General features: G+C 52.1%; 1 protein-coding gene across 1 annotated transcript in view; it reads left to right on the top strand.

The window, feature by feature from the left end:
• Nucleotides 1–12,214, top strand: part of ADGRB2 (adhesion G protein-coupled receptor B2) — a 72,572-nt gene extending 60,358 nt beyond the window's left edge. The window contains 7 exon segments of the mRNA XM_020983541.2: nt 1,620–1,715; nt 2,299–2,338; nt 2,978–3,591; nt 7,953–7,988; nt 8,491–8,589; nt 9,153–9,206; nt 11,621–12,214. Coding sequence (XP_020839200.1) covers nt 1,620–1,715; nt 2,299–2,338; nt 2,978–3,591; nt 7,953–7,988; nt 8,491–8,589; nt 9,153–9,206; nt 11,621–11,842 — 1,161 coding nt within the window. The 3' untranslated portion in view covers nt 11,843–12,214.
• Nucleotides 12,215–12,905: the final 691 nt, after the last annotated feature.

The raw sequence follows: 12,905 nt of genomic DNA, 5'->3' as shown, positions 1-12,905 counted from the left end.
TGTGTCCTTGGGACTCTGTGAGGCTCAGGCAGCAAATGGGGGAGGGCAGAGGAACATGGCTCCTCTCTGTAGGGTTGAGAGCTCTGTGTCTGCTCTTGTGGCAGATGAAGGGCAGCTAGGTGGCACAGCAGATAGAGCACTGGGCTGGGAATCCGGAAGACCTGAGTTCAAATCCAGCCTCAGACACTTACTGGCTGTGTGACCCTGGGCAAGTCATTTAACTCTGTGTGTCTCATGTGTAAAATGAGCCGGAGAAGGAAATGGCAAATCACACCAGTATCTTTGCCAAGAAAACCTGAAATGGAGTCATGAAGAGTCAGACATGACAGAAATGATTCAACAACAGAGAGTCAGAATCTGGGTCTCCTTGCTGGACACTTGTCCAGCTTTGTTCTGTGGGGCTCTCCAAGCCCCATATAGCCCAGTATCTCCCTGTCACCAACCCCAGTCTTTCTGTGCCTTTCCAGTGGCATTTCTCTTTCTCTCCCTCTTCTTCTTCATCTCTCTCTCTCTCTCTCTCTCTCTCTCTCTCTCTCTCTCTCTCTCTCTCTCTCTCTCTCTCTCTCTCTCCCTCCCTCTCCTCTCCATATCTTCCTCCACCTCTCTCTCTTTCCCTCTCCATATCTCCCTCCATCTCTTTCTCTCTCCCTCTTCCTGTCTCTCTCCCTCTCCCTCTCCATATCTTCCTCCATCTCTCTCTCTCTCTTTCCCTCTCCCTTTCCATATCTCCCACCCTCTCCATATCTCCCTCCATCTCTCTCTCCCTCTTCTTCCTTTCTCTCTCTCTCTCTCTCTCTCTCTCTCTCTCTCTCTCTCTCTCTCTCTCTCTCCCTCCCTCTCGCTCCCTCTCCATATCTTCCTCCACCTCTCTCTCTTTCCCTCTCCATATCTCCCTCCATCTCTTTCTCTCTCCCTCTTCCTGTCTCTCTCCCTCTCCCTCTCCATATCTTCCTCCATCTCTCTCTCTCTTTCCCTCTCCCTTTCCATATCTCCCACCCTCTCCATATCTCCCTCCATCTCTCTCTCCCTCCTCTTCCTTTCTCTCTCTCTCTCTCTCTCTCTCTCTCTCTCTCTCTCTCTCTCTCTCTCTCTCTCTCTCTCTCTCCCTCTCCCTCTCTCTCTCCCTCTCCCTCTCCCTCAGCTTCTCTTCATCTCACCTTTCCCATTCTTATTCAGCTTCTGGATATCTCCTGTCTATTCCTGGTGTCTCTCCCCCATTTAAGCCTCCCCTCATCTATCTCTGCTTTCTCCCTTGATCCACAAGTCTTTTATCTGTTCTTACCGGACCTTATCTCTGTCTCTTCCTGGTAGAACGGGAGGTTCTGTTTTACATGAGTGTGGGCAGGTCAGGCCTAAGGGAGTGTGAGGAGGGAGGGTCAGGCTGCAGGGCGGGAAGGATCTGGGATGGTGAGTAGCTGTCTCTGAGAGGAGAGAGGAACTGAGTTGAACCAGAGTGCCCGGGCAGCTCCCATCATTCAGGGGGAGGATCTCGGTAGTAGAGTGTGCCTAGAACCAGGACCCAGTGTCCAGTCATGGTCTAAGACCCATCAGGCTCCCTGTGGCTTTTCTGCTGGGTCCAGGAGGGCCCATGCCCAGTGAGTGCTTCTTGCCTGGCCTAGGTCCAAGATGTGGTGAAATGCCAAATTGGAGTTTGCAAGAGCCAGGAGAATGAGAACTCCCCCGGGTCCTGTAAGAATGGGCAGATCCAGGTCATGGTGAGTGATTTGGGCAGGGCAGGGCATGTGGGCACCCCTGGGAGGGTGGCTGGGGCACATCCCCACTGCTCGTGTCCCTCTCCAGCATCTCCACTTCTCACATCGTGTCACCTCAAGGGTTAACCTTGGGGAAGACTGAGAGCTATGTAGATGGGGCTAGCTCCTTGACTTCTGGGGCTGGGGGAAAGGATGGAAGAAAGGGGCTGGACCTGACTGAAACGTGAGAGTATTCTCATGGTGTGAGAGGCTGAGTAGGGAGAGCTGGGTTCTCCTCCCGCCCTTGCCACTGACTAATTCACTGGCAACTTTGGGCAAGGTGTGCCTCCTTTCAGGGCCTCAGTTTCCCTGTCTGTAAAAAGAAGGGGTTAAATTTGATCTCTGAGGTGCTTCCTGGCTCTGGTTTCCCTATTTTAGGGTTACCTTCCAGTGCTGACACTCTGTCCTATTTAGCTTCCTTCCACCAAGCTTTGGGGAATGGAAGAAGGGGAGGTCTAGGGACGGAGGAGGAGATCCTCTTCCTTCCACTGCCCCTTTTATCCTTTCCCCTCCCTCCTTTCCAACCCCCTCCCCTCTCTGCCTATAGACAGATTTTGAAAAGGATGTGGACTTGGCGTGTCAGACAGGTGAGAGTGGTGAGACCCCAGATGGGGAAGGGAGAAGGGGAGGGGAGCCTGGGTGGGGAAGGGGAGGCCTTTGCTAATGACCTGGATGTGGAGGGGTCCTCTTTCTGGGCCTCGAGGCTGCGAGGTCTCATGATAACTTGGCTATTCTGCCCAGAAAGAGGGGAGGGACCCACTTTGGGCAGGAAGGATACATATGTGATATATGGGGGAGGGAAGGGGAAGGAGGAGTGTGTATGTGTGTGAGGGAGTGAGGGGAGGGGGTTAGTGGGCATCTGGTAGCATTAGTGTGATCTTATTAGAAGGTGGCCTAATCTGGGATCAGGTCCTGGCTCTGCTGCTGAATTATTCTGTGACTCTTCCCTGGGCCTCAGAGTAGATGATCTGTAAGGCCCTTCCATCTATGACAGTCTATGACTCTGGGGTCCCTCCCTCTCTTCTGAGACCCTGGTACAGTACCTGGACCTAAGGTCAGTTAGGCAGGCAGGAGATGAGCTCGCTCTTCCACTGTGGCTGCCAGAGCCTCCTCCAGGTCTGTCCTGGAAATGGGCTTTGGGGGAGGGCTGGAGGTAGGCACTGATGCCCTTCAGCATACCTGAATCCATATCCTCTCCCCCGCCCCCAACGTTTGCCCCCCACCAGTTCTGTTCAAGGAAGTCAACACGTGCAACCCCTCCACCATCACAGCCACGCTGTCCCGCCTGTCGCTGGATGAGGATGAGGACTCCAAGCCTTGCCTCATGGGCACAGAGAGCGGGCTGAACTTCTCCCCACTGCCAGGCAACATCTTGGTGCCAATGCCAGTGCCCTCTCCCGGCGTAGGCGAGCCCCCCCACCCACATGACACCAACCCCGTGTACATGTGTGGGGAGAGCAGCCTCAGGCAGCTGGACTATACCTGGCTGCGGTCTGGGGACCCCGGGAGCGAGGGAGAGTACACGGTGCTGCCCCGGAGGACTCTGAGCCTCCAGCCTGGTGGCCGGGAGGAGGCCAAGCGGGCGAGGCCCGAGGGCACCCCCCGTCGTGGGGGGAAGGGGCTGTCTCAGACAGAGGCCTATCCCAGCTTCCTGTCCGTGGACCATCTGGGCCTGGGCCCAGCCTATGGAACTCTGCAGAACCCCTATGGGGTGCCTTTCCAGCCCCCGCCCCCGGCTCCATCTGGTGCTCGCCAGGGCCCCACCCCTGAGCCCGGCGAACGCAGCCGCACCATGCCCCGGACTGTGCCCGGCTCCACCTTGAAGCTGGGCTCTCTGGAGGTGAGGAGGCTGTTGGAGAGGGTGGGGCAGGCGCACCCCCAGTCCTGTGTGTCCAGCTGGGCCCTGCTGGCCCCTGTCATTGGGGAGAACTGCTAAGCTCAGGAACAGGCTTCCATTTGCCTTTCGGGCTAGGATCTTTCTTGTTTATCCCGAGTTTTCCAGCCTCCCTCAGATCCTTCAGTTTCAACTCAGTAACCCTCTCCCAGAACTGTGTTCTGGGCTGTGGGGAATACAAAGTTTAGGAGAGATCTAGGCCCTGCCCTCATGGAACTCAGCATCTAGTAATTCATGGTAATTCACACCCAGATAAAAGGGCAGGGGACAAACGAAGCAAAATCCATGGGGAGGAGGTTAGGGTTCAGTCACAGGAGAACCAGAAGGGTAAGGAAATCAGGGAAGGCTTCCTGGAGTAGGCAGCATTTAGATTGGGCCTTAAGAAGACAGGTAGGAATTCAAAAGGCAACAGGGGCGTAGACAAGGCATAGGAACACAGAGTCATGAGAACAGATGTTGAAGGGAAAGAAAAGAATTCAGTTTGTCAGGAACATAGAGTACATGGGAGAAGTATGAGATAAAGCTGGAGGGGCAGAGTGACGTTAACTCACTGAAGGCCTTGAATGCCAGGCAGAGGAGTCTGAACTTTGCTCTGTAGATGGTAGCGAATGTTGACGATTTCTGAGCAGAGAAGTGATGTAACCAGGAGAGTTATTCACAGAGATTATTCCGGCCAAGTGCAACAGATGGATTATGGGGGGAAGAGGATGGAGGTGGGAAGATGTGATGGGAGGCTGTCACAGTCATCCTAGAGCCTGGCAAATGAGGGCCTCTGTTATACTAGAGTAGGAGTAGAGATGAGGGGATGGGTTCTAGAGAGAATGTGAAGGTGGGAACCCCAGGACAGAAAACGAGGTGAGGGAGAGGAGAGAATCACAGATACCATTGGGGGTTGCTGGGTCAATGGTGACAGAGATTTGAGAGACAGAAAAACAAGTTTAAGGGAAAGCTCTCTGCCAGCCCTGACCTAGCACCCCACTTTAGATGATGGCCTCCCTGATTTTTGTGGGCTTGTCTTCTTATCACCCCTAAAGGGGAGGCTTTTCTGTCTGTAATCAAAGCTTGGTTTCTCCATTAAACTCAAGGGGACTGATGCTGAGAAGTGTCAACAGGGTCCCGGGGCATGAACTTACTAATTGTGCTTCTCTAGTTCGGACCATGTCCTGGATAATTGGGGGATGATTCTTTGGTCCTTCTTTCCTTTCCTATTTCCAGTCTTCTGAAGCAGTCCATAGAGGAGCTGAAGTCTGGGAGTGATGATGAAAGCTAGGTCTTAGAAAGGCTGAATTAGAGAGAGGGCCCAGGGAGACATTGAAAGAAGCTGTTTTGATGGTCTAGGCAAGAGGTGACGAAGGCCTAGATTTGGGTGGGGGGCTTTGGGAGCGGAGAGGAGTCAGACAGAGAAGAGTGACATTTTGAAGGGGAAAAAAAGATCATAGGGACCTGGTGGCTGGTAAAGCAGGAAGGAACGTTCAGAGGTGACGCTCAAATTTTTGGTGCCATGAACAGATATGGTTCTAGTCGGGAGGAGGAGCAGGTCCAAGAGCAGGTCCTGTCTTTTGGTCCAGATGTCACTGGGTTGGAATGTCCACTGGGAGTTTGGGAGTCACTTGCAAGGGTAACTGAAGCCATGGGAGTGGATGAAATTGCCCAGGGAGAGAGTGGAGAGAAAGAGAGAAGAAAAGGAAAATGAATTATTGAATAACGATAGAAGAAAGGTCAGCTATGACTTTTAAAAGCCAGCTATGAGGAAAGTGGTATCATGGAAGGCAAGGGAATAGTATCCAGAAGGAAGAGGTGGTCCGTATGGTCCGATGGTGGGGGCCGGGGGAGAGAAGATGAAGAATGAGTAAAGGCCACTAGATCTGCTACCTGGGAGGTCACCAATGACCTGGAAGTGTTTTCAGTCATGTGTGAGGCGGGTGGGACGTAGCCAGATCAGATAAGCAAGGAGGGAGATGGGAGGTAAGAGGTGAGACGTTGACCTGGGAGCCAGGAAGCCTGGACTCTTCCTGGAGGTCCACTGGCTGGGTCAAGTTTCGTCCTCTTTCCAGGCCTCAGCTTTCTCCCCTGTAAAAATGAGGGGCTGGGCTAGCTGAAGGTTCCTTCAAGTTCTGAGACTCAATGACTTTGGGAGCTGGATGCAGTGAGGATGAGTAGGGCAGACCTGGCCCGACCCAGCCCAGGAAGCTACTGGGAGGCTAAGGGAGAGAACAGACAGGCACACAGAGAGAGAGATAGAGAGACAGAGAGACAGTGACAGAGAGAAAGAGAGAAACAGAGAGAGAGAGAGAGAGAGAGAGAGAGAGAGAGAGAGAGAGAGAGACAGAGACAGAGAGACAGAGATAGACACAGAGAGAGAGAAAGACAGAGAGACAGAGAGAAAGAGAAACAGGGAAAGACAGAGAAAGAGAGATACAGAGAGAGAGAGACAGAGAGAGGAGACAGAGAGATACAGACAGACAAAGAGACAGAGACAGACACACAGAGAGAAAGAGAAAAACAGAGAGAGACAGAGACACAGAGAGAGACAGACAGACACACACACAGAGACAGAGAGAGAGAGAGAGAGCGAGCACAAGTGGACAAGCAAGCATGAGATCTCAAGGTAGGAGTTAGTTTTTCTAGGATTATAAGATTCAGAACTAGAAGTCTTCATTATTGTTCAATCATGTCTGACTCTTCATGACCCCATTTGGGGTTTTCTTGGCAGAGATACTGGAGTGGTTTGCCATTTCCTTCTCCAGCTCATTTTACAGTTGAGGAAACTGAGGCAAACTGGGTGAAGTGACTTGCCCAAGGTCACACAGCTAGGAAATATCTGAAGCCAGATTTGGACTCAGATATTCCTGACCCCAGGCCCGGCACTCTATCCGCCATGCCACCCAGCTTCCCTAGAAGAAAGCCTAGAGATGCTGTAATGCAACCCCTTGAGCTTGGCAGATCCTCATCTGGGCCAGGCCCAGGGAAGGGACTTGCCCAGGCTATCTTGGTAGGAAGGAACAGAGCCAACATTGATACCCAGGTCATCTGATTTCAGATCTTTTGTCCTTTTCGGTTACACCATCCAATCCAATCCAACAGTCAGTGAATCAGCAAGCATCTCTTAAGGGCTGACTGTTGACCGGGCTCCATTCTAAATTCTGGAGATACAAGGAGAAAGCAAAAATAGTCCTTGCCCTTCGGGAGCAGGCATGAAGATGGGGGTGGGGTGGGATGTCCCTAGCCCACAGAAGGAATCTCTGTGGCTCCTTACCTTTTGTCCTTTGGGTCCAATGACACATCTTCTCAGCAGACAACACACACACACACACACACACACACACCACACACCACACACACATACACACACACACACTAAATACAGAGTAGCTAGAAGGCAGCCTTGGTGGGGATGGCACCCACAGCAAGGGAGAACAGGGAAGACCTCCTAAAGGAGGTGACTCTTGAGTCTAAAAGGAATCCAGGACTTCTAGGAGGCATTTATTAAGCACCTCCTGTATGCTTGACATCAGGGAAACAGTAATGAGTCTTTGTCTACAAGGATCTTACATCAACCATTTGTCTCTGAGAGAAGGGTGGTGTGTGCCCAAGTATGTTTTTGGACAAAGGAGAGGAAGAGATGGAAGATGTAGGAGAGAGAAATGTGGGTTGTGGGGAATGCTCATTGGGTCTGGCTTTGGCCAAGAGTGGGGACAGCTCTTCCTTGGAGGCTTGAAGAGGAGGAAGAAAGAGGGGATGTAGGAACAGAGAAAGCTAGCATGAGGGGGAGCTGAGGGTGGGAGGAGCCCCTGCTGGCTGGCCTCTGTGGGAACCGTGTGCTTCTTGCCGCCTCTCCATCTACGTGTGTATACCTGTGTCTCTCGATGTGTCCTTTTGTGTGTACATGTATGTCCTGTGTGCAGTGAGCTGGAGGGGATCGGTTGGCCTGTAGGCCTTGTGGGGAGGTGGGTCTGAACCATGCATGTGAGTGATGCCCTTGTAGTCACTGCCCCTGTCACCCATTTGACTCCATTACTCTGCTGGAGTGTTCCACAAGTTTGGAGCAGTCAGCTCTCTGTGCTCCCCCATCCCCACCTCAGGGGATGCCCAGGGCCAGCTGTGTGCTCTTCCTGCCAGAGGCTTCCCCCTGGCCCTAAGGATCCTGTCCCCATAGCTCTGGGCAGCCAGGTGGACATAAGGTACCCTTGGCTCCCTGACACCAGATCTCACCAAGGGAAGTCCTTGTCTTCACTCCCAATCATGTACTAAAACAGTTTTTTCTCCATCCCCTCCTCCCAATTCCCCTTCCCTCCTAACAACCCCAGCGGAAAAAGTTACGCTATTCAGACCTGGATTTTGAGGTAAGAGCTGTGGGGATAGGGGGCTGTGCTTAATGGGGTGCTTGCGGGGAACCTCCCTTATGCTCCATAGCTTGGCCCCCTAGGACACCCCCTGCTGCAGCCCTGGGGAGAAAGGAATTAGAATATGATTTAGAACCTGGGCTCCAGGTACCAAAGGGCACCATTTCGGTAGGACCCATCAGAAATCACCAAGACCTTTCTTTGGTGAGAGGGGAATAGGGGGCTCTTCCAGGAAATGGTGGAAAGGGGGATGACCCACTCTCTCAGACTGGATCCCTAGCCCCTAGTCATATAAGCCACTGCTGGAGGGGCTGGCTTCAGGGCCGTATCTGGACCTATTTCCCACTAGCTGTGTAGCTGAGAGGTTTCAGAGCAAGGCATGCAAGGGGATGGGGAAGACGGGTAGCTTTGGGGGTGGTGCGTACAGGGCGGAGGCAGCAGTTAAGGGGCAAGGGGAGGGGGAGCAGCATCCTCCCCCCTGAGTCTCCCCCTCCCCCCCCAGAAGGTGATGCACACACGGAAGCGACATTCAGAGCTCTACCATGAGCTGAATCAGAAGTTCCACACCTTTGATCGCTACCGGGGCCCGACCACAGGCAAGGTGAGAGGAAGCCAGATAGATCTTTTTGTGTTTTCCGAACTTCGATAGCATTTTATGTTTTTCCAATTACATGCAAAGAAAGTTTTTAACATTCATTTTTATAAGATTTTGAGTTCCAAACTTTTTTCTCCCTCCCTCCCTCCCCCCTCCCCAAGACAGCAATCAATCTGATACAGGTTATACATGTGCAAAAGCCAGATATATCTTTTTTTTTCCTTTTTGATGAGGTAATCAGGATTAAGTGACTTGCCCAGGGTCACACAGCCAGTAAGTGTGGAGTGAGGCCAGATTTGAACTCAGGTCCTCCTGACTCCAAGGCTGGAGCTCTATCCACTGTGCCACCTAGCTGCCCCAAGATATATCTTAAAGCACTCGATCTATCACCTGGAGTCAGAGGATCTGGGTTCAAATTCAGCTCAGGACAAATCTCTTTGGCCTCAGTTTCTCCTGATCTTCCTGTATCTAAGCATTAGGATACTTTGGCTTGCCCTGGGCACCCCTATGATGTGACAGTGGGTGGGTGGGCGGAGGCCCTGACTTGACTCCCGCCCTCCCCTCTGCAGAGAGAAAAGCGATGGAGTGTGTCATCGGGCGGGGCTGAACGCAGCGTTTCCACCGTAAGTGATGGTTCTGGGGCCAGGCTGGGGGGTTCTGGTCTGGGAAGGATTAATGTTGATGCTGGTACCTAGCCTGGGGTCCAGGGCTCCCCTTCCCCAGTCAGATGCTACAGCGCCACCTTCTGGGGCACCCAGAATGATCCAGGACCCGCTGCCCTTGGCTCTCGGGGTTCTTAGACCAAATGGGGACGAAGTCTTGGGGGTAGAGTGATGGGTTGCGTTTGTGGGGGGAGGACACTTCACTTGCTCATTCTTTTCCCTCCTTAAAATCCATGCGAATCCATTTCCTAGGCAAGGAGCCATGGGGGATGCTTAGTGTGATGTGGGTTGGAGGAAGGGAAGGGAAGCTGGTTCTGTTGCTTGAGTCCCCGCCTTGTACCAGCTGTTCAAGCTAGGTGCTATGTGAAAGAGAGAGAAGGCTTCATCTGTCCTTATCCCAAGGTGCTCCCCATCCAGATTGGGAGATAAGTTGTCAACATCTGGAACAATTCTGACAGTAGCGGCAGTGTGGGAAAAGAGCCCAGGCCTGGGACGGAAGAACCCTGGCTGCTCTTGACTGCCTGTGGAGTGTTTAAAGGAGGAGGGGGTGGTGTGATAGCGTCCAGTTTCCCGTCCTGATGTGCCTTGGAGGTATACAGCCAGGTCCCAGTTAGTGCAATCAAGAAATCCTGTGAGGTGATCATGTGCACTTGGATTTGCACTCTTCAGGATTATCACTGGGGAAAATGTGGTCATTGGTCTAGTCCAGTGGAAAGATGCAGCACAAATCTGAAGAATGTGACCCCTTCACGGGATTCATTATTCTCACTAATCAGGACCTGGATATATGTGATTGAACTTCCTCATATGGGCAGAGTTCTGAATCTGGAGCCACTTACTCTCTGCATGGCCTTGGATGGGTCATTTAATCTCTCTGTGCCTCAGTTTTCTCCTCTGTAAAATGAGGGGGGAGGGGGTCTGACTTGGTGACCTATAAGGTCCTTTCTGGCTCAGGTTCGTTTTGTAGAACTGACAGATTGGGACCTGCCTTGTTCTAAGGCCCCGTTCTAGGCCTGACATTCCATGTTCTAAGGTCTCATTCCAGCTCTGATGCTCCAGGTTCTAAGATCCCCTTACAGCTCTGTCACTATATATTCTAAGGTGTCTTTTGCTTAGACATTCTGGGTTATAAGGCCTCATTCCAGCTCTGATATCCTGTGTTTTAAGGCCCCTCCTAGCTGTGTCACAATATATTCTAAGGTCTCTTATGCTTTGGCATTCTGTGTGCTGAGGCTTTATGCCAGCACTGACATGTCATGTTCTAAGGCCCTGTTCTAGGCTTGGCATTCCATGTTCTAAGGCCCCTCCTAGCTCTGATATTTCATGTTCTAAGGCCTCATTCCAGCTCTGACAGTCCATGTTCTAAGGCCTCTCTTAGCTCTGACACTCTAGGTTCTAAGGTTCCTCCCAGCTTTGATGGTCTATGTTCTTAAGTTCTTCCCAACTCAAATGTTCTGTATTCTAAATCCTAGACTAGAGATCTAAGAACTGTAATTAATCACTGAAAGGAAAGAGAGAGAGAGAGAGAGAGAGAGAGAGAGAGAGAGAGAGAGAGAGAGAGAGAGAGAGAGAGAGAGAGAGAGAGAGAGGGAGAGAGAGAGAGGAGAGAGAGAGAGAGAGAAGAGAGAGAGAGAGAGAGAGAGAGAGAAGGAGAGAGACAGAGACAGAGAAAAGTGAGAGAGAGAAGGAGAGAGACAGAGACAGAGAAAAGAGAGAGAGAGGAGAGAGAGAGAGAGAGAGAGAGAGAGAGAGAGAGAGAGAGAGAGAGAGAGAGAGAGAGAGAGAGAGACAAGGAGAGAGAGAGGAGAGAGACAAGGAGAGAGACAAGGAGAGAGGAGAGAGACAGAGTGAGAGAGAGAGAGAGAGACAGACAGACAGAGACAGAGACAGAGACAGAGAAAAGTGAGAGAGAGAGAGAGAGAGAGAGAGGAGGAGGAGGAGACAAAAGGAGAGAGAGAGCACGCTCATGACTTGGAATAGGCAGGGGTGAAAGCTGTTTGCTTAACCTCACAGAGTTTTCAGAGGAAGATGGGGAAGAATATTCCATGAAGGAGTGAGGGGAGAGAAACGAAGAGTGCAGCTTGCGCAGTTCTTCTGGTCTCCCTGCGTCTTCATCTACACCTCCACCAGCAGCAAGGTGGTGCAGTGGATAGAGCACTGGTTCTGTAATCAGGAAGACCTGAGTTCAAATGTAGCCTCACATATTTAGTAGCTATGTGACCCTGGGCAAGCCACTTAACTACTATCTGCCTCAGTTTCCTCAGCTGTGAAATGGCAATAATAATAGCACCTACCTCCCAGAGTGAGGATTAAATGAGATGATAGTGGGTGCTTAATAAATGCTTGTTTCCTGCCTTTCTATTCTTCCTGTCTAGGAGAAGATAAGCCCAGGGGAGAGGCCACCCTCTCAGCAGCAGCAGCAGCAGCAGCAGCAGCAGCAGCAACGACACCAGAGCTGGAGCACCTTCAAGGCGATGACGCTGGGCTCGCTGCCCCCCAAACCCCGTGAGCGGATGGGCCTGCACAGGACACCTCGCTGGGAGTCGGCAGGTCTGGGCCTGGATGCATCTGATGGTGACTTCCAGACGGAGGTGTGAGCCCTGGCCAGCTGCCTGGGCATCTATAAATATATATATATATCTCTATTTTCACACTCCAATTTGGAAAAAAAACAAGGAGCCAGGGACCCCCCTTTTCTCTTCTCGTGTGCGGTCTTGGCCCTTGGAGGGAGACACAGCCGGATTCTGGCTCCAGACAAGGTGGGGACCCTGGAGATGAGAGGGGTGGGCTGGACTCCAGAGACCTGCTTCTGGCCCAGGGAGGGGGCAGAATAAGGGGCCCCCTCCTCATTTTTCAGAGCCTATAGCCCCAGGCCACCGTGTCTCTTGCCCCCAAGCCTGTCCATGAGTCTGTCTGTTCCACCCAGGGCTGGGGGGGATCTTTGTTGGGAATAAAGTTCGCTCTGTGGATTTGCCTGCCAAGTGACCTTCCAGGCTGGGGTGGGGGTGGGGGTGAGAGGATGGACTGTTGGGTTTGCGTCTCAAGGCCTAGCTAACTCCTTCTCCATTTCTTGCCCCCTGCCCCTCAGCCCAACCAGACTTCTTGTAAAGAAGGTTTGGCCCCAGAGCATGCCGGGACCCTAAGGGACTCAAAGGTCTGTTCCAGGCTCGGGACTTCTGTGCTAGGGAAAGCAGACAGATCCTGACCATACAGGAAGCTTTCTAGATTTCAGGTTAAGCCACGTTTATACAGGGTCCCAAGACTTCCGCCCTGCTTGCTAGGACTCCCAGACCCCACACGTCACCCCGTGTCCAGGTTCTTCTCGTCTCTTTCCACCAACCGTCAGAAATGTACCAAGGATCACACAGCAATCTGGGCTACACCTGTCCCCTTGTTACTTTGGGATTTGGATGGGGGTGGCCGGATTCCTGTTCTTGTCCTACCCACCTCAGGAGAATCTTATTTCCAGTAGAAATATTCTATCTCAGGTCTTTGAGGACCCTCATCAGTTATGACTATGAAATGGGCCAGCTGGACTTCGGGGTGAAGAGGCAGGAGTAACTGAAGTCAGACCTTGGGCTTCCTGGGTGCCCAGTTTTACACATTCTCCACCCTCCAGGGCCTCCTTGAGCTTCCTATTCTATCTCCAAACCAATATGT

Source organism: Phascolarctos cinereus, unplaced genomic scaffold (genome assembly GCF_003287225.1).
Source record: "Phascolarctos cinereus isolate Bilbo 61053 unplaced genomic scaffold, phaCin_HiC Scaffold_726;HRSCAF=1367, whole genome shotgun sequence".
NCBI classification, from domain to species: Eukaryota; Metazoa; Chordata; class Mammalia; order Diprotodontia; family Phascolarctidae; genus Phascolarctos; species Phascolarctos cinereus.
Note: the sequence above shows the minus strand (reverse complement) of the source record. Positions and strands in the feature narration are given on the sequence as shown.